General features: G+C 30.2%; 1 protein-coding gene across 1 annotated transcript in view; it reads right to left on the bottom strand.

Moving 5' to 3' along the window:
• Window positions 1-13,364: 13,364 nt before the first annotated feature.
• Window positions 13,365-23,516, bottom strand: part of LOC130447344 (glucose dehydrogenase [FAD, quinone]) — a 96,135-nt gene continuing 85,983 nt past the window's right edge. Inside the window, exons 6-10 of the mRNA XM_056784113.1 lie at window positions 21,431-21,661; window positions 19,991-20,179; window positions 18,682-18,813; window positions 17,774-17,961; window positions 13,365-13,714 (exon numbers count right to left, since the gene is read on the bottom strand). Coding sequence (XP_056640091.1) covers window positions 13,505-13,714; window positions 17,774-17,961; window positions 18,682-18,813; window positions 19,991-20,179; window positions 21,431-21,661 — 950 coding nt within the window. The 3' untranslated portion in view covers window positions 13,365-13,504. The remainder of the gene's footprint in view (window positions 13,715-17,773; window positions 17,962-18,681; window positions 18,814-19,990; window positions 20,180-21,430; window positions 21,662-23,516) is intronic.

Below are 23,516 nucleotides of genomic sequence, written 5' to 3'. Positions count from 1 at the left end.
CAAGGGATGATATAAATAGATGTTCAAATATCTTGAAGACCAAGTTGGTTTTGTTTACCTTTCTGATTCCACGTTATTGTTAATTTTATATAATATGCTATCAAGAAAATGAATTTTATTATTTTGTTCCATTTCGATTTGGAATTGGAAGTTATTCTTGATAAGAATTGTGGACCAACCAGCAACACCCATCAGTTTGTAAATATCATGTTATAAGTGCTTGGTTCTATGGAATGATTTGTAGTAGGTAATCGGCTTGTGAAAGTGAGGATCACAGATTTTGAGTAGCCGTCATGTACTGTTTCTACTCCGGAAAAGGCTAATAAAATCTTTTGTACTTATTATTCGTTAAAAAAAAAATAATAGATGAGATAGGTTATGGAGTAAATATTTTAATCGAACAGGTATGCAGTAATTTTCACTAACATAATCTCATTAAAATTCGAAAGTACATTAGGATATCTCCAAACGTAATTCACCGAATTTTGTCCGTTGATTTATCATAGTAGATGAAACTTAGACGCCATTATAACCAAACAAAAATAAACTAGAAACGATGGACTTTATACGAGCAGCGTGCTCTCAAGAAAGCAAAAACTATTGTTTCTTCTTACAACAAAATTCTTCTTCTTCTTCCTGCTGTGTATAAGCATCATTGCCTGTATGTCTTCACATCATTGCCTCTGCTCAGTCACCTGGGATGTTGTCACTCCATCTTTTCCTAGGTCTTCCAATGCTTCTTTCTCCTGCTGGTGATTTAACCCTTGATATTTTGACAATTCGTTCTTCCGTCATGCGGTCAATGTGCTCATTTTATCTTTCTATCCAGTACCCAGTCATTGATATTATCTATCCCGCATGTTCGTCTTATGTTTTCACTCCTTTCTCTATCCAGTAGTGTTCTTCCCGCTATTCTTCGAACTATTTTCATTTCTGTAATCTCCAATATCCGTTTCGTTTTAGAGGTCTCAGGTCGAGTCTCTGCTGCATAGGATAGTATAGGTCTGATTGCGGTCTTGTATATGCGGGCTTTTGCTTCAGTTCGAATGTATTTATTTCGCCAGATTGTGTCATTCAGGTATGCTGCTGCTCTTGAGGGTCTTGTAGCTTGGTTTTTCTTACTTCCGTCTCCACGTCCCCGTGTCCAGATATTTCGATTCCCAGATATTTGAATTTCATTTCCTGGTGTATTATTTTGTTATCCACCACAAGCTTACATCTGATCGGTGTCTTGGAAGTAACCATTGATTTTCTCTTTGCCACTGATATTATCATATTGAACTTTTTTGCTGTTTTGTTAGATTGGTACAGTAGCCTTTGCAGAACAAAATTCAATAGTTAAAATATTTTCAAATATGAATAAAATATATGGTCATGCCATGGAAATACGAAGGAAGCAAGTGTGTAATTTGTTAATAGAAAAGAGGGAAATATAAAAGAAAAACTGAATAATCTGACGAAATTCCATGAGAATAAGGATTTTTTTGACATTTATGCAAAGAAATTTTACAAAGCAGTCTCAAGTTTGTTGATATGATATCACTTTTGTTACATGATGTGACTCCAATGAAAATTGAGGAATTTGTATTTATGAGTCATGTTTGGCACATTATCAGAACAATAACTTTTGGTCAAGCAATTAACGAATTATTTACTAAATATTTAACAATATATTTAAATTATAAACAAATTAGATTCCGTTTTGTGCTACGATAAATAAAATTATTTTTGTTTGGTATAATATACAAAGTGTGGCTTTTGAACTTGGTATATGGAATTGGAATTTTACGCAAAGAACTCATTTTTATTAATAATATTACTCGATTCATTTGTATAAAATGAAGCCTATGTTTGAAGTACTGTAAATGTAACGATTATTTTTCAATTATTCAACTTATCAACTCAAGTCTATATTTAGATAAATGGGCAAAGTTTCCACTCCAACTCCAACACTCTTCACCAGTGATGTTTTAATTTATGGATTTAATCCGTGGGAAAAAATATGGAAAGTCGAAAAACATTTTTTCGACAGTTAGTAGTAGTTCGATGGCAATTATTTTCCATTCTCAATTTTTTAAGATCTAATATCAGCTAAAATCTAAGGCAGCCACCCAAACGAATTGAGTGGTTTCTTTACAACTGGGCTATCCAAAAGTTGCAATAATACATCGTGTTCATTTTTTACCAGGTGGAGGTAACTTGAATGTAAAGTCACTTTGGCATCAGTAAAAACTCGCTTTCTGGAACTTAACTCGCTCTGGAGCCAAACTATTGGGTATCCATCACTTTCTCAGCCTCTTGTTCTAGTTCAGAATCATGGTGGTAGATCCAAGTGTTTACATTAGGCTGGGCAAAATCTGTCTATCAATCTAATATTTCTATCAAGCGTCAATTTGAATAACGAATTCTGAACTTGTCGAATCTGATGTTTTTAGGAGATATAACAAAATTTGTCATACTGCAACTTTTAACTAATTGATGTAATTAATTTTCATTATTGTTATACTTTCACACATATTTTTATATTGTATTGACCATATTTTCAGTCTCATATGAATATATAAGTATTCAGCTCGGAATATATCAAAGTTAGTCCACTTTGGTGTTTATTTTTTTCCCGATGTTTAAATATATGTATATATATATATATATATATATATATATATATATATATATATATATATATATATACGTTCTTAATTTTAAGTCTCTTCTGTTTTAAAATTAGTTTTTTTTCAATAATTTTTAAAAGAAACATAAATTTTGACGTTTCGACTTTTCTTTAAGTCTTTAACAAAATATGATATTGACACTGACACTTGACAAATATGTATATACATATATATATATATATATATATATATATATATATATGTAAAATCACGAAAAACAATGCCTACTATACAAAAAACAATTTTTCAATCATGAGGGAAGCAGTCATGGAAAATTTTTTTCAATTTTGTGAAATTTTTTTTACTAGCCTTTTAACAACTTTGCATCCATTTTCAGGGCTGTAATAAATACCAAAAGAAACTTGTTCATTAAATAATAATTTTGTAGATTATTAAAACTTACATGTATATTAAGATAATTAGAAAAAACTAATAATGCGAATTTTTACAGGAATACACATAATTTTAGTTTTCTTGTGAAATATATTATCTTTATAGCAAATTTGGTTTGGCATGAAAATTTTGTCCTTTTGAGGAATTTCATAAAAACTAATTTTACTAGTTCCTGTCGGTTTATTACAAACTTATTTTTGATGAAAAAATTGTTTTTACCTTCGTTTTCAAATTGAAACGCCCATTGAACTCAAACAAAAAGCTTAAAAAATTACTATATTGTTTTTCATATTTTATTAACGACAGCTACCAAATGTCACTTTTTTAAAATTGAGAAAAGGGGATGACGAAATGTGTCAAAAGTCAGCTGTTTTCGGAACCTTTCACGTCCATTATTCTTGGGCTATAAACCCATCCCAGCATTATTATTGTAATTGAAGCAAACAAGTGTGCAAAATTCAGCAACCGGTTCTAATGATGTCCATATGATTTGGAATTGGTTGTTATTGTGATTATATGATCAAAAACAAAAATAAAACCAAATGAACTTAATCTCTCACCTTAAGTTATCACCAGTTGGGGATAGCTAGCACCCGCCACCAAGCTGTGCCACCTCTGGAAAATTTGTTGTAAAGTCTGAAAATTGTTTAATGAGTTGGGAAGCAGCAGAGCTCTTACTATCTACCGCTCAATAACTCATCAACCATAATTACTATTCATTGGCAGAATGGACGTTTTTGTAGTGTAATGAAAAGTTATATATTTTGCTAAATTATTCAATATCAGATCTTTCATTCATTGGTTCCTAGATCTGGTTCATATGATACATCTTCAAGAATTTTTTAATATTATAATTTCTTTCTTAGTTAGTATCTGAAAAAATTGAGTCTGCAAGCTTTATTTCCATGAATTTATTCTCAACAGATGGGGCTTAAATCGATAAGTAAATTTCCATTGAAAATCCGAAAATGGAGTTAATTTTAATTATCTTTTTCCTGTAATAAATATCGATTTAATACTTTCTTTTTTATACTTCGATTCGGGAATAAAGAAATCTTGATTATTCAAAAATAAATCAATGATTAATCAAATGCTTCCATGTTATATTAGAAAACGTGTTGTGTACTTCATAAAATAAGATATTTTCAAATTATAAGTTTGAAGTTGAGTAAATAAAGATAAAATTATCAATATACTTTTTGAGGTTATGTATCAACCTTAAATAACTTTGAAACGACTAGAGTCATAAGAAACTTTTTCTGTAGATGGTCCAACACAGAAATGAATATCGCTCCTAACAATTTGTAGATTGACTTTTGACTGGGACTTAGGAATTTCCAAATAGGCACCTGTTAATACCATTATTAAGTGCTTAAATTTTCACAGAATTTTCCATTATCTTGAACAATATTTTTAAGCTAACTAATATAAAAATAGTCGGCTTATCTGGTCTATTCTAATATGCAGTTATGAAATCTTTCTGTCCAGCCACAATATTGCTTACGCTGCATAATTTGCTACTTGTGTTACATGGACTTTTTCGATAATCTCTCATTATAACATCCGATATTTTTGGTATGTTATTTGGGTTTTGTGCACTTTTTGTAATTGTATTAATACCCAATTTTCGTTTAACTATTGTAAAAAAGTACTGTTAAGCGTCAACTTTGAACTACATAAAACTACTAAAATTACATAGAACTTCATAAAGGTTTTGTACTACTTTAAGTAAACTAAAAAGCTATATTTTCTTCTAAATTCTACACAGTAAGTAGACAATTCATTGACCCATGCAATTTTTATGATTTTATTCAACCAGAGTATTCAAATTGATATAATTTTCTTGAATTCGCTTAGCTGAACAGTGCGGTATCGGTTAATTTTTGTTGAGTTTCTTATTAGCAGGATCATTGGCATGCGCAGAAACTGTTCAGATACAAATATCATATTATTTTTATAACATTGAGTGACGAATTCACTTATTCATATATGTCACTTCTTGTATCTCAACACTAAAAAATATAAACTAGCTTATTGGAAAAATCGACGGTTACCATTGCCAGTTTTTGTTCTTAGTTCAACAATAATAATAACGTGATCAATTTCGTACCTTTCGTTTAAATATAGAATACAATCAGCACGAATAGACGTAAATATGTGGTACCACTAAGATGGATGTCATAGTCTTCCGGCTGTTATGTAATATCTCCAAGGCACATTTCCTAACCACAAATAATTATACAATCAATTGGAGGTTTTTTAAAAATAATGCTAGTCTGAAAAATTATGAATATTATGTTTTCTATGCGCTATGAAATTATATTTAAATTTGGCTTTCAGTTAAAAATAAAATTAATGCTGCTCATTTTTGTTATATAAAAATAGTATGTTCTTGGTATCGTATATAAAAATGTATTGGAAATTAGATTCCATAGTGAAGTCATGCTGTTAATGTCAATACATGCGGTTTTACTTGAGCAATGACTAATACACAAATATCCTTGAACTCTGTTAGTATTACAAACATAATGTAATGTTCTGATAATGGAAAATTTTGGAGAAAGTTATCAAATTCCTAATAAAACTTCATGATATTAGAATATTGAACTAAATCTATTAACTATGTCCTATATTTGAAATAATTTGGATGGAAATGTATTGTTAAACGAAACAAAACTTATCTTATAAATGTATCAATCAATAGGAAATGAATTAATTCTGAATTATCCAACCAAGAAATTTATTCAAGGTAAAAAGCAATCGTTAACACTCCTTCATGTCATTGGAATTTCAGATAGTGTTCTCTCTAATTTCTTATTGCTTAGACCATTTGATATGTTGATGATTATAAATTGGAGAATATACAGAAATACCCTAAAACGAATTTAAAAAAGTTACAGAACTTACAACAACATAATTCAAATATGAAAATGGAATATAAATTGATTATTATAAAAAACTTCAAGTCACAATCAAAATCCAACAAAATAATAAAATCAATTTTGTTGATGTCACATTATATAAAATTAACAATAACATAAGAACAAAATAGTAAACGAAACCAACTTAGTTCTCAAGATATTTGAAATTCAATCTGTGTCATCCTCTTTCACAAAAAAAGATCAGTGATAATAAGTTTGGCTGATATATCTATCCAGCTATCAGATCCTGAATTTGGATGCTTAACTATTCAAAACGCAAAAACTGCAGTAAAAGAAAATAATTAAATAATTATCCAGAAAAAATGATAAATAACAGATTCAAGAAAAGGATAAACATATATTACTATCAATTAAAAAACAAAACGAAAACGAAACATCAGAATATAAAACATTTCTCCTTACCGTATGTACAAGGGCTTTCTCGACAATTATCGCATTATTTCAATAAATATGATATTAGTATACGTTATGATGGACATAATACATTATCCAAATATTCCATTTATTTAAAATCTGAAATAGCAAAAAACAAAGAAGTAATATTATTTATCAAGTATTTTGTACTAATTGTGATGTTGTCTACATAGGGCAGATATCTCAGTATTTAGAAAATAGACTAAGAGATCATCAATACGATAAAAAAATAAAGCTGTATTCACGAACGCACAATATGAAAAAAACATACATTCCATGATGAAGATTTAAAAATTCTTGGAACGGAATCTAATAAACGAAAAAGTGAATTTTTAGAAGTGGTTCACATTCATAAGAACGAAAAAGCTATAAAACAAAAGACCTGAATAATTTAAATAAAATTTTATAGTTCCATTTTGTAAATTCTAATCCAACCACTAATAATTTAATTGATAACTGCTACGTATTTGAGCTGTAAAAACTAATGAAAAATGAATCTTTCTTGTTAATTCAAATTGCAATTTTGATTTTATTCTTATTTTGATATTCATGATGTAGGTGATCTACTGATTTAAATACGCAAATTGTCGGTGGCCCTATCATATTAAGATAAAGAATAGAAATCGAAAATTATAAAAGGAATATTTAGAAGTATAAAAATAATATTTTGAGTATATTGAATATATAAGAACATTCAGTCAGTAGTTACTTTTCGGATAATATATAGTTCGTTCTAATAAATATGTGGAACGTGCTTGTAGCAACTTAATCTAATTTGGTAGGTAACTCCAAACGAGAGGTACAGTTAAGTGCATAGAAGATTTTACAATACTTATAAATTTAATATTCATCAGTAAATTATACTCTTCTGGAATGGGATTTAGTTCTAATTCACTTTCCACAAATATTTAGAAGTCAACTTCTGAATTCCGCCTCAAAGACTTCTGTCGCCCATCTTGACAACCACTTCAAAACAGAAGCCGTTTCCGTGGTGATTAATGCACATTCCTTCAGCATGCAATAATCATTGGATCCTAGATGGAGATTGTAAAGAGGATGATCAACTTGTTTCCAACAAAACACTGATCAAATTTACATTTCAATTAACCGTATGTGAATGGGCTTCTCTCTCTCTCTCGAAATACAGAATTCATTGTCATTATTTCCTTCCAGTATCAGAATAAAGATGCGAATTTTTCGGGCTGACAATAGATTTACTAAAATTTGATTTTTCTGTCGAGTGTGATCATTCCATAGTGTGTTGGTTCGAACCCATTCTTCGTCATGCCGAAAAAAGTGAAGAGCTGCCCAAAGCGCGTACATACCAATGATTTCAACATAAAGACATAATATGTATAAAACTTATGAAAACTGTTCAAGTAAAGACGTGAGACATGCAAGTGTCTGTTCTCTTACATTTTTCCATCAAATCTTATGTAATAACCAAATTGTATTTCCAAATTTATCTAGCCCCATTCTATCGCTTATAATAATCTTTTCATATACTTAAAAAATTTCATGATGTATATTGTTCTCTTTCAGACCTTTATTGAAGAGAGTGAGAAAGTGAGAGTTTCGTTGGGTTGTTTTTATTTGTAAATTTGGATTAATTTCGTATGGAATAAGGTTTATTTTTGCAAAGGCCCTGACTTAGAATAACTTTTTCTTCTACAAGGTTGATTGTGTATATTTTGTAGGAGTTTTTTATGGAGTGGTGTCGCTTCTTGAAGGTAAAAAAGTGGCTCGACGCACTAAATATCTTTTTTGAGAATATTTATCCTTGTAGATAAGTGCGGGTACAGCTCCGGCAGTATTGTTTCCTATCGTCAGTTATTTGGCTAACGAACGGGTTCATTGGGTTACAGGAATATAAAAGACAATTTTCAACACTGACACAAATATTATACCGATTTTGCAGTCAGCAGGCCTCTCCATTGGAGTGTATACTTTCCTTGAGGATGTACATGGCACATATGATTGAAACGCTTCAAAACATGCAAGAAATGTCTAAATCTTCCTCAGAAACATTCCAGTATATCATTAAAATTATCTTTAGAGAGATTTTTCCAAAGTAATGATGCCCCAGTATCTTATAATTTCTGTTTAGATTTTGTTACGTAAAATTCGTTAATTCAATTTTTTTTGTAGGTATTTTTATATTTTATTCGGTAATTAAATTCTATGTAATATGTTATATAAAGCGGTAAACAGAATGAGCGCGAGCACTACGCGCTCTAGACGTTCATAAAAGTCAAAGATAATTTAACTTGTTAAGTTACTGCAAATATTATATACACGATAGATATGCCACTCTGTATAAAAATTTGACGAAAAAGCTCGATCATAGCGACATCTCTCCGACTGGCTCCGTACCAAGAAAGAAAGATTTCTATAATCAAAGATTTGACCTAAGGTTCATATCCATGCTAATTTCGCGGGAAATTTGAAAATAACTCGAGTAATTGTGAATGACTCGAAGCTAGTTGTCGCATCAAATTGTGAATGAAACAAAAGTATTATGCAAAATACTTTCATTTTGCTAACATTTCAAATTAAAATATTGTTGTTTACAAGAAAATATGAATACCTGAAATTAAAATGCTGTTTAAATGAAGTATTTTGTAAAATACTTTGGTTTCATTACAATTTATGTGACAACCGGGCCGACCATCTAAATTACACAATTAAATGATTTATATAAGATATGGGTAGATGTAATATTGAAACACAGGATGATTATTATAATTTTTATTTTGTTTTTGACATTTTATAACTATATCCACAAACAAAAATTTTCCTTCACACTTTAGCAGGCTTAGGACCGTCAATAGTGAGATGTTGGCGTGTTTAAAACATGTTTCTGTTTGTGCATGGTATATAAAAAATTGATTTCATAACAATGGATAATTAATGATTAACATTGTCTTTCTTGCAGCTTTCCCCATATTTAACATATGCCATAATTATGACAGCATCGTAGTCTTTATATTGTTGATCTTTGCCCTTCAAAATTTTATTAATAATACCTATGTAATGAAAGATGTATATGTTAAAACTAATATTTACAAACATATTTACATAATCCTGATGATCTGAACAAAATATTGAGGAAATATCTGTCAAATCTTCCAAACGAAATATTTGTTTCTTTATGCCTAACGAATTGATTAACTGGGGAAATCTTCCGAGAATTTTATCAGAAAAACTTTTAAAAATATCACAGAATTTTGCTGAAGGCGCACGTAAAACATTTTTTTTTGTTCCCCCAGTAAGCAAAAATAAACAATTGGATAAACTACATTAAAGAAAATATACAACAACATTTATCTTTCACCTAAATTATTATTGAATATTACTGAATAGTCCTTTTGGTTATTAATACGAAATAAAAACATGAAGCCTGTTTCCCAGATGTTAAACACATCAATCCATTTCTCTTTGTTTTTAAATAACTAGTTGCATATAACTGCCATAAATGGTTGAGTCATGCCTATACCCAAAATGTACAATGATTCAAACAATTTAGCATCTTGATTACATGACTAGAAGAATTAACAGGTAGATTTTTCAGCTTTTTTGGAGTTGAAAATGAAAATGGTTGCTCCTGTACCCAAAAAATATCATTTTCACCTTTTTCGTAACCTACAAACAGAAATAGCAATTCTTTTCCTCTGCATAACTTTTCACTAGGATTCATAAGAGGTTTATTGTCACAGTAAATATAAGTACTTACCAGGTAAATGTAGATTGGCAGTGAAACTTTTTTTAACCTGCCATTGCCATTGGAATATCACATATTCTATGTGATGATAATACTATATCTGCAAGGATTAACTTGGGGTAATTTATTCTTTGTAACCAAATTCTGCAAACGTCTTCATTCGTAGGAATGGAATGTCTATAAAAAGTGAAATAAGGATAAAATCATTCAACATATTTAACCATTCAGCAAAATGATTTCCTAAATACAAATCAATGAAGTTAGGAAGAAAAGAGTTATTCTCGTATAGATATGAACTTGATTTCAATATATATTTTTATGTTGATAAATAGTAAATATTACTCTCACCTTATCGCTTGCTTATTCGTGCATCCTGGTACACAGCAGGCCTTTACTCGTTTACTCATATTGAGTAAGTAAACACAAAAGCAAAATTCGCAACAAATAATAACTTTAAATGCACAAAAATGCAAATAGTTAATAAATAAACAATATCACACACGATGGACGTTGTTCAATCAATAATCTTGGTTGTCTCTCGATACATGATTGCAACTTAATTTCAGAATCCAGATTGACAAACATTTAAAAATAAGTCACCAAAAAGTAAGCTTCTAGATGAGCCAGTCACAGAGATGGCGCTGAAAATCGTCCTGAACTTCTCCTACTCCAGTGCACAGTTACTGTGAAAATGCATACAAAGGTCACGCTTGTTTGTACACGCTCTTGACGTCGAAGTTAACCAACTTCCTACTTTTTACGCGCTGAACGTCAAAAACATGACTTCACTTTTCTAGTGTAGTTTGTAGTTGCAGATACCTTGAAAAATGACTTCCCTGAGTGGGAGGCTGATAGAATTTATACGTGCTTATGAGTCAACAGTTGGCTGGATACAAGAAAACTAAAATTTGACAGAATATAGGGAATAATTTTCTCAAAACCTCCTGATCTTATCGACAATCAGGTTCTTATTGAATTTTTTGTTGAGTCTCTGCTCAATAAGTTCAAAAGTTGATCATATACACCCCGATCCATTCTTCTATGTTTAAAAAAATCGTCTGGATCTATTTAGTTCATTTTAAAATAGGTTGTAGTAAAGTAACTGTAGATATTTCTAATCAAATTCAGGGGTCACACCCACAAACTTCGAGTAAAATGACGCTTTGTTTATATATTTCTCCACACATTTCATACAATAAATATAATACATTATAAATAATTCAAAGTCATCCATGACCGCTCAAAAATCTATGTCATCTTTACATACATGCACTTTTAAGTTAATGTTTACAAGCAAACCAGCGTCATGTTCGCGTTCATTCTGTCTACCGCGTAAGGAGAACAGAAAAACAAAATAAATTCATTATTGAAGTACGATCCTATTACTATTTGCTATACTATTTCCAAATTATTTATTTCAGTATAGTGTCGGTTTGCTGGTAATGCGTCAACATCAGTTCAAAATGTAAGCACATAACAAGTTTTGCTTTGATTGTAGTATTATAAGTCAAAACTTTGAAACTTACGAATCAGTTACTAGCCAGATAAATAGAGAGACTCTGTGAACAGAGAAATTTTCGATTTTATTCAATTTTAATCCGAAAGAAACCAGGGCGAGTAACTTTTGGGTGATGACCTTGACAATAATTTGTTTAATAAACAAGACTTGGAATGTATCACTAATTCATTAAAATTGTTGCACTGGGACAAAAACTTAAAATTGTACTTAAAATTGTTTATTTACCTAATATTGTGTATATCTATTTTTAAAAGTAATGTAGAGCTCTGTTTTAAGCTGGTATAGTATTTCTTAAGGTCTGTTTTTTAATTTGGCATAAAAACTATTGTTAATAGTCAGGTAAAATTCCGTATTTGAAATCAAATTTCTCATATACCTGTTTATACAACAAAGTTAGGTATAGTTAAGCTTCATGTACCTAAATATTCTTCTGGCAATTTAGATTTGGATAATTTTTGGAATAAAATATATGTAAACAGTAGAATAGGCAGCTAGATCATACGATATAACAACATCGGATATATTTAAGTTTATATCAGAATTGAACTTTCTGTCACCGCTGGAGATATTCATTGTGAACAAACTATTTACTAGTATTACCACACCCACACTCATAATTACACTGTCTGACGAATGTTTTAATTGACGAATGTTTTAATTACTTTCAGAGATCGAAGATCATTTGCTAACATTTGGTCTTTGAAGATTGTTACGATTAAGATATGATTTCCTAGGCAATGGAAATGCAAATTCTCCAATTTTCTGGATTTTTTTCTGTTGTATTATTCTAATAACAAAACCGACTTGGGCTTCTATTCAAGCTGGCGATGGAGCGGGGGATTTACGACGACCCGATAAATAGTAGAAATTTTGGGGAATCACGTCTTTCCATACACCAGTTTCATCGGCGAAAATTCCATCCTGATGTAGGACAATGCCCGCCAAACACTGCAGGGTTTCGTGTGGTATTACTTACAGGATGTGGATATTGACCAGTGCGAAGCCGGATGTATATCCTATCGAAGGTTTATGAGATAAACTTGAGAAATACTAGAAATCCTCCACCAGGCACGAAATTGAATCTCAAAACGGCGCTCTCTGCGGAATGTGATAGAATCGAACAATATCGGAAAGAAACTTATTTGATCCATGAAAAAATGATTGAAAGCTGCCAAGGGAGAGAATCCTAAATATTGATAGGTTAATTTGAAAAACATCATTATTCTGGAGAATTTAAACTTGTATTTTCTTCACTGTTAATTATAACCCTTTCTCATTGCTTAAAATTCTTTTTTGTTCAAAATGTTTCTTCATAAAAAATTATTCAATAACAACGTAGACTACAAATTTGTCTCCTGTTGTTCAGTTTAGGGATATCCATTTTTAACTTGGAGATGATCGGATTTAATCCTAAAATTTCACAGTATAAAAATTTTAGTATTTCTAAAATAAAGAGTGACTGAATTCCTCCGAAATTAATTATTATTGTAAAAATGAGAACTTCATAATTTTGCATATTTTTGTGAACTCGACATGTTATCTTTCCATCAACCATGTAGAATTTCCTGCATTTGATAAAAAATATTTATTTTGGTATCGGTTATGGATTCATAGCACTCAAATGAGTACTTGTATCAAGTTTTTGACACTATATGATAGAAAAAAGCATGTTTATATTTTTTTATAGTGTTTAAAGAAAGAACTAAATACATATTTATTTATTTGGAGTTATATACAAAATACTAAACTGACATTTCAATATATTTATATCTATTCAATTCATAGATTGAACTTAATTCTAATATAAATTACATATTTATGTAGATATTTACAAAAAAAACTTCTACCACGACTTCCAATTTCTATCATTCCTATAATTCCTTTGATTTGGTATATTGGAATAGAAGTATCCAGCTTCTGGTGTCAACCATTTCGATTTTATTGCATCGGATCCTTTCTCAGCTATCATTATACAAGGAGCGTTTGTGTTGCCTGACGTTACTTTGGGCATTATGCTAGCGTCAATCACTCGTAGTCCATCTATGCCGTGCACCTGAAATCAAAAATATATTTATGAAAAAATTGAAACTAATATTATATATCTATATACATATATATGGAATAAATTTAGCGTTATTATGTACTATGTGAAAAAGACCTTGAACAGGTCGATTTTTACTCTTAAATTGACAATTTACTGTATGAAATATCATCCCCCCCTTCTGGGTTATAAGCACCCCCTAGAAAACTTTAACCAAGAAAAGGGGTCGTGTGGTACCTTATTGGGGAGGTATTTCAGTCCTCTATCCAGCAATATAATTTGGTTAGGTTTTAAATTTAAATTTGGTGCAATCCTAACTGAAAAAATTAATTTCCAAGATTTGGATAATGTCTCTATCACAAAACTTTACTTTAATGTCGCATAAAATTTAAAATATATTTTTCAATGTACTTTAAAATTAAAATAAATTCCTGACAATGACTGAGGCGAATTTAGAATTCTCGAACAACATTTTGTATGATCTCTCAGAGATTATTTTGTCAATTTCTCAATATTTTTCAATTCAGCAATATTGTCTGCTCTGTTAGAATATACTTTAGATTCTAAATAACGCATGAGCTATTATCTAAAGGAGTCAAATCGGGGGATCTAGATGACCATTCTACGTTCCACATCTTCCAATCCCCATATTGGGAAAATCCTCGTTTAAATAATTTCTAAATCCGTGGAAAATGCTGTGGAGCTCCATCTTATTGGTAGTAAATAAATCAATCTATCTCAGAAGTTAATAAAAAAACCTAGATGAACCTCACCATTAACTGTGCCCGCAAAAAATAGGGTCCCATAATTTTATTGTTAATGGTACCAGCCCAAGCGTTCATTTTTTAAGTATATTGAGTGTGGGCCTCACGTATCCAGTGAATACATTATCTGCTCCAATATTTACAGTTTTGTTTGTTAACCGTTACGATTAAATAAAACGTCACTTCATCAGAAAAAACTATTTTACTTATGAAAAGCAAATCTGCGTTTATTCTGTCCATCTTCAATTGACTGAACTCTTGCTTTTTATCAGGATCATCTTCATTCCACTTCTGAACTAACTGAACTTTGTAAGGGTGGTATTTTTCTTTATGCAAAACTCTCAGAATAGATTATTCACTTACATCATTGTCGGTGGCAAGTTCTCCTTCTTTCTTCAGGAAATTGAACATTTCTACCTTGTTTTTCAATATTTTTCACTTATATAGTTTCACGAAATTGTTTTCCAATTTTGCTAACTGTAGGCTGCGAAACGTGTTGACCAGGATATTTATTATTAAAAATATCACAAACCTCCTTTTAAGTTCTTGTTTTATTAACACAACCAATCATACAAATAAGCAATAATTTAATTTAGTAAGCGCAAAAATATTATACTGACGTCTTTTAATAACTTTGAATACTTAACTGACAGCAGCCTACTAGATTCAGATCAATTGTTATTTGGCTTTTTGACTAATATTTTAGTATCCTCAAAGATTTTTTCTAATGTTTAGCAGTACAGATACGAAAATACCTGATTATTTCTAAAGTATATTTTAATAGACCAGGCTGATAATATTTTCATACTGAAAATTGTCAATTAAGAGTAAAAATTGTTTCATGTTTTTTTCACGTAATACACAATGACGCTAAAATTGAATTTATTCCATACATATGGATCACATTGTATAATGATAAATTCACCCATAATTGTAAACTAAGAGTTTTAAAAACTCCTCAAGATCACATTTATTATTATTTCATTATAATTTTTCAACATTTCGAAGTTTAACCGAGCAACAAAATGTGATGACTAGACCAATCAAGAATTAGTTTTCAAATTTAGAACGTGGTTGAAAAAATCTATTTTTCTACGACCGTGCGTTTTAACCAACTTTCCCGCAAGCATTTTAGTTTTGAAAGTGTCACTTTCAATACGTTCGGGACAACTGCAGTCGCGTGCGGGAAAGTATCACTTTCCGCACTTGTTAGGAAAATAACTATTTTCTACACGGATTTGTTTGGTCCTTTTTTTAGGATGTAGACACATAAATATGATGCTATGGAATTCGGGACATACAAAAACTATAGGAATTAATATTTTGGAGTAATTGGTTGCTGTAGTTTGAATGCACCTGATATTACAAGATGTCATTACGTTTAAAACTGAGAAAGTGTGAGGAATAAATATTAGGACAAACGGAAATGTAATTTAATTAACCAGAAAATATGATATCGACATAATGATATCCTACAACGTTGAAAATTGAGGAATGAAATAAAAAATAATATTTGTACCTCAGCTAAATTGTCATGAATTCACCACCATTAGAAACTTATAATAAACTATGGATTTAATGGGAGTTTTTCAGTGGTATTTGTAGTCGTAGGTTTGATTGAGCAGTACTAGACATTTTCTTCAGGTCTCATAGTAATAGGTTGGGCGAATTAGTTTCAAATAAATACATAATAAGTGATAATGGTCCAAAATTATTAGGATGCATGGTCAAAATGGATAACAACTGGTTCACTTCAAGAATACTTCTTCGATTACACTGAGTGTATTTTATAACACCGGGACTGCGTGTGTCGGCTTGAATCGCAAATCGCGTAACGTTTTTTTCTCATATCAACAATTTATATCATTAGATACATAATTTTGGAACGAATCTAAAAGAAAAACTTTTGAAAGCCCAAAAATATTCGATACAATTTAGGAGTCTAAATAGAAAACCTCGCGACTTCGGATACCATTTGTTTAAAGACCAACGCAATCCGTGTTAATTCACTTGTATTGTTTATGTTGTATTGTATTATTTCTATCCTTTACCAAAAAAAAACAGTTCAAGTCATTTCAATTTTTTTCATCGTCAAGTTTTTTGAGTCTACTGTAAAATTTGGTGCTATGGAGCTACGAGATTTGCGAATGAAGCCGACGATACGAAAGATCTTCATATTACCGGAATAAAATGGACAGTAAAAGAACTAATGAGATAAAATACGCTGTAAATATGGATGTCAACTTTAAAAAATAGGGTTATTTATAAGATTGTACTGGTACGTAGATAGAATAATATCATAAAGTAGAAATACTGCAAAATCAAAGTAAATTGACAGGAAATAAGAGGAATATTGAAAAAAAAAAAACATAAATCTGCTTCTCAAAGAAGCAATATTTGAAAGGTAATTGGTCATAAGACCTATTGACCGGAATATAAAATAGGACACGTATTCTTCTTATATATACAATAATATCCAAATATTCATGACCTCGTTTTTAAAGTTGATGAAAAAAAGTCGGAAATTTATAAATAATCATATTCTGGAATGCAGAATCTAGCATATAAATATATGAAAATGTCAATAATATGGAGAAGGACCACAATGCACAATTGGCACAATCACAAACTCAACCGATTGTGGTCTTAATTAAAAACAAAGTATGAATATTATCATGCCATATTGTGAAGCATTCATATGAAGTACAAAAATAATGTTATTTCTCTTCTTGAATTAAGTCCCAAAATAATTGATAAGCCTTAAATTATCGACAATGATTTCCATAGACAAGAAAACTAAATTCGGGAATATTAAACCTTTAAAGGTGTTTAATCTGTTTCATCTATTTTTCAAGTAAAAATAGTTTATAATAAATATAATAAAAATAATAGGAATTATTTTCAAATGAAATTTGTTTGTGAAAATTCAGGAAAATCATATGGTTCCAAAAATTGCTTGTAATTTCGGAAAGATTGTTGGATGCTAACCAATCGTTTTGAAGTGGTTTTCAATTCACTTGTAACTACTAACCCAGATGACTTTAACATATATATGTTTAAAGATATCTTCTTCTTCGGTATATGTTTGAAAGGTCTGAAATTAGGAAGAAGAAGTGAAATCATGCTGCACAATTTTGTATAATAGGAGTTACGAGTATATCAAATACGGAAAAATGTGACTCTTTTTCTTGCATTAAAAGCCTAAATAACTAGAAATCCTCGATTCATTGGTTGATTATTTGCATAGAAAAAAAAATTGAAATTAAATTAAAGTAATTATGCAATCAGTATTATCAATAACACAGACCTGCAAAGAAGGATTGACAACAGCTAATGGATCGGTAGATGGCCCCATTTTACAACTCCCAGCTTGATGATTCTCTGGTCCTGTTTGTTGCTTAGCAGCACATTCCCAATAATTATCAGATCCAAATGTCAACCTTTCACATCCTCGTACAGGAGTTCTATCCAATTGTATACCATATCTTCTTAAAGCTAGAGAAATTAAAATAAAATTTTTCACTCGCTCATAATATCGGGTGTTTCATGATGGATACAGTAATAATAATGTACTCTAATCTTTATTACATTGAAATTATAGTTATAAATGATATACTAAAGGAAAGAGCAAATCAAGTAATTTCACAAAAAATTCATAGGTGTTCAATATCATTATGACGCAAACGTCAAGTCGATATACTCCCAATCTCTGATGTCTCTCAAGTAATTGTTGTAACAACTGTTGCGCAGGTCAGCTGGTAGAGGAGGCAGTTACATACAAGTGAACTTGTACCATCGCGAATGCTTTTATTGAGCGCCATAGTCGCACTTTATGTTTGTTTACATTTTTACTAAGGTATACCTTTCTGTTAATTTCCTCAAATAGGAATTGCTAATTTATGACTATCCTTTCAGCATAATCCCTTAGACTATGCGGTCACCACGTACTCTTTCCTTTATCTTCATACCATCTTTTATCCTCTGGAGAATTACAGTTGAATTTTACGTACCATTACCTGTAGATTCCGTTGTTGCGCGTGCCAAGACACAGAGCTGTTTAAGTTTATAAACATTTGCATTATCATTTATATTTATAATTGAGTTTAATATAATGAATATTATAGGCTTTAAACCCTCGTAACTTATTTGAAAGCATACGGTATTATAATTGTAAATGTAATTTTTGACTGTAGAGAATAAGGATGATAAAAATACCTTTGGTTTCTGATAACCTCAATGCCACTTTAATCCCTTCTATCATAACTTTCACATCATCTGGATGAGTGAAGTAGTTGGCGAAAATAAGAGGTGGACTCAAAGGGTTGTTATCTCTCAATCGTAGTGAACCTGTTGAATGAATAAAAAAGATCAGTTATGTATATATATATATATATATATATATATATATATATATATATATATATATTTATATTTAACAATGAAAATCAGTCTGTCTATTGAAGGAAGCACCTCGCTTATTAGGCTTTTGTATACGATAAGCAATTTTATATTCTATACAGTTATGTTATACTCTATAGAAAATACCGTGGCTGACATTTTATTATTTCTGGCTTAAGGTTTCTCATTTAGATATATTTTATTGAAATATATTTTTTCTCGAAATAAGATCTGGAAATTCTGATTTTGATGCTTTTATTATGCTGGTGACAAGAATGAAGGGGCTAAGCCAGAACAATTCTTCTCAATTTAAGTTTGTCTTTTCGCTAACTTTTTTAAAAATCACAGAGATCAACGAAGATGCTTTTAATTTATAAAAGCTAATCTCTGAAGTTTGATGAAATGAATTTCGATTTATACAAACCTTCCATTTCTCATATCTTTGCAATTATAAAAAAAATGGTGAAGATGGGCCTTCAACAGTTGCATTTTTTGATAGTCTTCTCAGGATTCCCTATGATCTCACATGGAATTGACTTTTAGTTTAGGGATATATTAAAAATCTTTTGATTATGTTGCATAGCGTTCAAATGATCTAATAATATTAGGAGAAGAGGAATCTGGAACGATCTGTGAAGATTAGATATTGTTATTTAACTAAACGATTTTGAAAAAATAAAAGGTGGATTCATCAAATAAGAGAGAATGTGAAAAATGTATGGGTATGGAAAAGGCACAAGGAAAAATATATTTGAGTTTATTGGTGAGATGTTAGGAATGGTAGGATTCAAGTTCTTATAAATGGTTGTAGATCTAGTATATTTTTGATTTTCATGATGCCGAATCAAAATAAGAGAATGTTTAGATAAATAGATTTGCTTGAGTGAGTTGCGTTGGTGAGTTGGAGATAGGTGAGATTGGTGAGCTTTCCAAATGAGTATAGTGAAATTAAAGAATTTTTTTTAAAATATAAAAAAACTTTTAATTTAGATGTACTACAAATGTTGATTTTCTATAACAAATTTTCTACTAATCAGTTAAGACTCAAAATACATATGCTGTTCTTTTTTACTTTCAAACGAGCCAATAATTTTGAATTATACCGAAATAATATACGAGTACTAACCTCTACTTTTCGGATGTAGAACAGCGGGAATAATTTGTATAGACCTAGAATTATTATCTAGTCGCTCTCCTACTTGTCCCGTTCGGGCACAGTTTGCTAAAAATCCTCCAAAGAAAAATTGTATATCAGGGTGATCTTCCATTGGATCTTGATATTTTGTATTAATGAATCCAGTTACCTCAGATATTCCTTGAAAAAAAATAGAATTTATTGAACAAATTTCATATTTTTGAAATGAATGCTTAAATGCTTAAAGAATAATTTGAATGGATTAGACCAGTGAATGTATTTTGAAGAAGTCGATTGAGTAAGTGTGTTAAAATGAGGTCAGAAATTATTTAATAGGAAATTTTTCATACGACACATAATTCTTATTGCTTTATTCTTTATGCACCTATATTCAACTTAATTATTCTAACCTGGATCTTTTACGACAGTTTGTTACAACAGTGCTGTATAATCAGAAAGGTTTGAATGTTTTTGTAATAAGTTCATAACTTCTTTCATTTAAAACATTTGAAAAAACAAAGAAAGATGAATATTTGTTGCTAATGGATTTAATTCAGGGTAATCGTACAGCATCGAATTGGAGCATTATAAGAAGTTTAAATCTTTTAAAATAGCATATGATAGCGGTTCAATAAATCAAAAAGTTTTTGAGTGAATTTTGTCAATGTTATTGTTTTTGTCTTTTGACCAAGAATTTTCGCCAGTAGAAAATGAAACTATTCCGTATTTTGCAACTGCCTATGACTTTATAGTAATTCGATGAATCTAATACAAAGAGCAGCTGATACACGTTCCTCGATCTAAAATAAATATTCAACGTTGTTCTTATATAGGTACAATATTTTTGATACATTGGACCTTACTTTGAACTGAAGTAATAAAATTCTTCACTCAGGTGAATTATATAACGGGATCTTGTATTGCTTCTTCCTTCAAAAATTTTATTAAATTTCTAGGACACGGCATTGGCTACTTAAACTTTATTATGAAAGCTATAAATAATAAATTCCCAATTTATAATGGAACAAATACTATAGAATTTGTACAATATTAACAATAAAAAGCACAAACAGTATAATCAAAAAAAGAGTGCAACTTGTTAGAGTGTACTGTAGTATATTTCAATTTCTTTGTTCATTTTACCAACTTTCTAATCAGAATAAGAATATTTCCTAGTTTCTCATGATATCAGCTTAAACACTAACATATCTACAGTCAAATATATTCAAATAATCGCCCAGCATTCGATATATTAGAATAAAATTATATGAATATCATAAGAATGCTTGGACCCGAATTTTTCACCCCACTCAAAGAAAAAAATGCATAGTTCGACCAAATTATATCTTTGTAATTTCGATAATGATTGGTATTTTAGAAAAAATATTGACCAAATATTCTGCGCGTGTAATAGTTTTGTCTAATGCTTACCAGTTCCACTCATCAACCCATCCCTGAAGAGCAAATATTCCATTGCGGTAGCCCAATTCAAAACTGCTGTATTAGTATCATTGATGAAGAAATTCACATTGAATGCCACATGATTTTGAAGATTCTTACCAACTCCTGGTAAGTCATGAATAACAGGAATTTTAACTGTCTCAAGCTCTTCCTTAGGTCCAATACCAGATAGTAAAAGAAGTTGTGGTGAATTTACAGCTCCTAAAAACAAACATATTATATATGAAAGCTACTCAAAGGACCAATGTCACAGATAATTAATAAGCTTCTTTTCACAGGTGAATTCTTAATGTAAAGTCTAGGGATAAGTAGAATTTCCTTCATGTCTTTATCAAATAAATTTATATATATCTTTTTAAAGTCAATATAATTATAAATAATTTTAATCATCTGGCGCATGACCTTGGAGTATATATGGTTACCATTGAAAACACTGTTGATACTAACACAATCACTGCTGGTCTTTAGAGCCGCAGTTAGCTTAAGAACAGCAGTGATTGTGTTAGTATCAATAGTGTTCTTTTAGTAAGTATATTATTTTTATTCTCTATTCCAATCATTTTATATTTTTTGTTTCAGCTTTTTATTTCCTCGCGGAAGTTTCAAGGAATATGCAGATTGAGGCCTTGGAATAAACATAAAAAGGGGTAATTCGTTATGTGGAGTAGGCAAATTGAGACCACAGATTCGGTTCACTCCTTATCAATGATCGAGTAACTACCCTATCCCCACCCTTCTCTTGATAATGGCTCCAAAGCGGGAGCCAAAACGTTGAGAATTTTCAAAAGTCCAACGGATTTCAATTTCAATTTCATTTCAATATTATAAATGTGAAAGCTTGGATGTTTGTTGCGCAAAAACTAATTGACGAATCATCATGAAACTTTGTACACTTATTCTGGGAGGTACTAGTATTAACATAGTATACTTTTTATTAAAAAAAATATTTTCCACAAAAAACAAAAAAATGAAGTTCAAACCCTAAATACTATATTATCGACGTAAAATCTTACCGACCGTCAAGTCAATATCTATTCAATCTATACATCCAATTCAATTGACTATAGTTTCAGCTGTTTGGAATTTTTGAGGTTAAGTACAATGGTTCCTTCAGTGACTGTCACTGAAAGCGTATGTCTAAAACATGCCTCGGAAGCGTAAATCTACATTATCTAAAAATTCTTCGCGGGCCTTAGCATCAAAAAATGAAGTGGTTAATAAGATTATCACTGACATTTTAAAAGATGTCCAAGGAGAAATGAAGGAATATTTTTCGATGGTTACAATTATGGATACGGAACTAAGTACGGCAAGGGAGAAAGTGTTATCATACCTCGTATTCCAATTATTCCAACTGACCTTCCTTTTCAATTTAAAAGAGCTCAGTTTCCAGTTAAGCTTAGCTTTTCTGTTACTATAAACAAAGCACAAGGGCAGACATTACAGGTAACAGGAGTGAATTTAGAAAAGCCATGCTTCTCTCATGGCCAACTATATGTTCACGTATGTTCACGTGTATGTAATGCCCAGAATTTACACATATTTGCACCCAAAGAAAAAACTTATAATATAGTCTACAAAAATATACTAGATTAATACTCAGCATTTTATCTTTTTAATTTTTAGAATTCAAAACTATTTTTGTCACAGAAAAATATATTTTAACCTTTGTTATTGTATTTCAATAAAGCATGTTTTGAAACTTAATTGTATATAGTAATTTTTAGAAGTCAATAATATATATATATATATATATATATATATATATATATATATACATATATATATATATATATATATATAAAGTTCATATTGATATATTTCTATTATAATGAATTCTGATACGCGAAGCCGCGGGTAAAAACTAGTATATATATATATATATATATATATATATATATATATATATATATATATATATATATATATATATATATATATATATATATATAAATTTCTTCAATTTTTGATAAACGCTTAAAGGAAAGTCGAAACGTCAAAATTTAACTTTCTTTTAAAAACTATGAAAACTATCAAAATCAAAATTTTGAAACAG

This window comes from Diorhabda sublineata, chromosome 8, assembly GCF_026230105.1.
Source record: "Diorhabda sublineata isolate icDioSubl1.1 chromosome 8, icDioSubl1.1, whole genome shotgun sequence".
Taxonomy (NCBI): domain Eukaryota; kingdom Metazoa; phylum Arthropoda; class Insecta; order Coleoptera; family Chrysomelidae; genus Diorhabda; species Diorhabda sublineata.
Note: the sequence above shows the minus strand (reverse complement) of the source record. Positions and strands in the feature narration are given on the sequence as shown.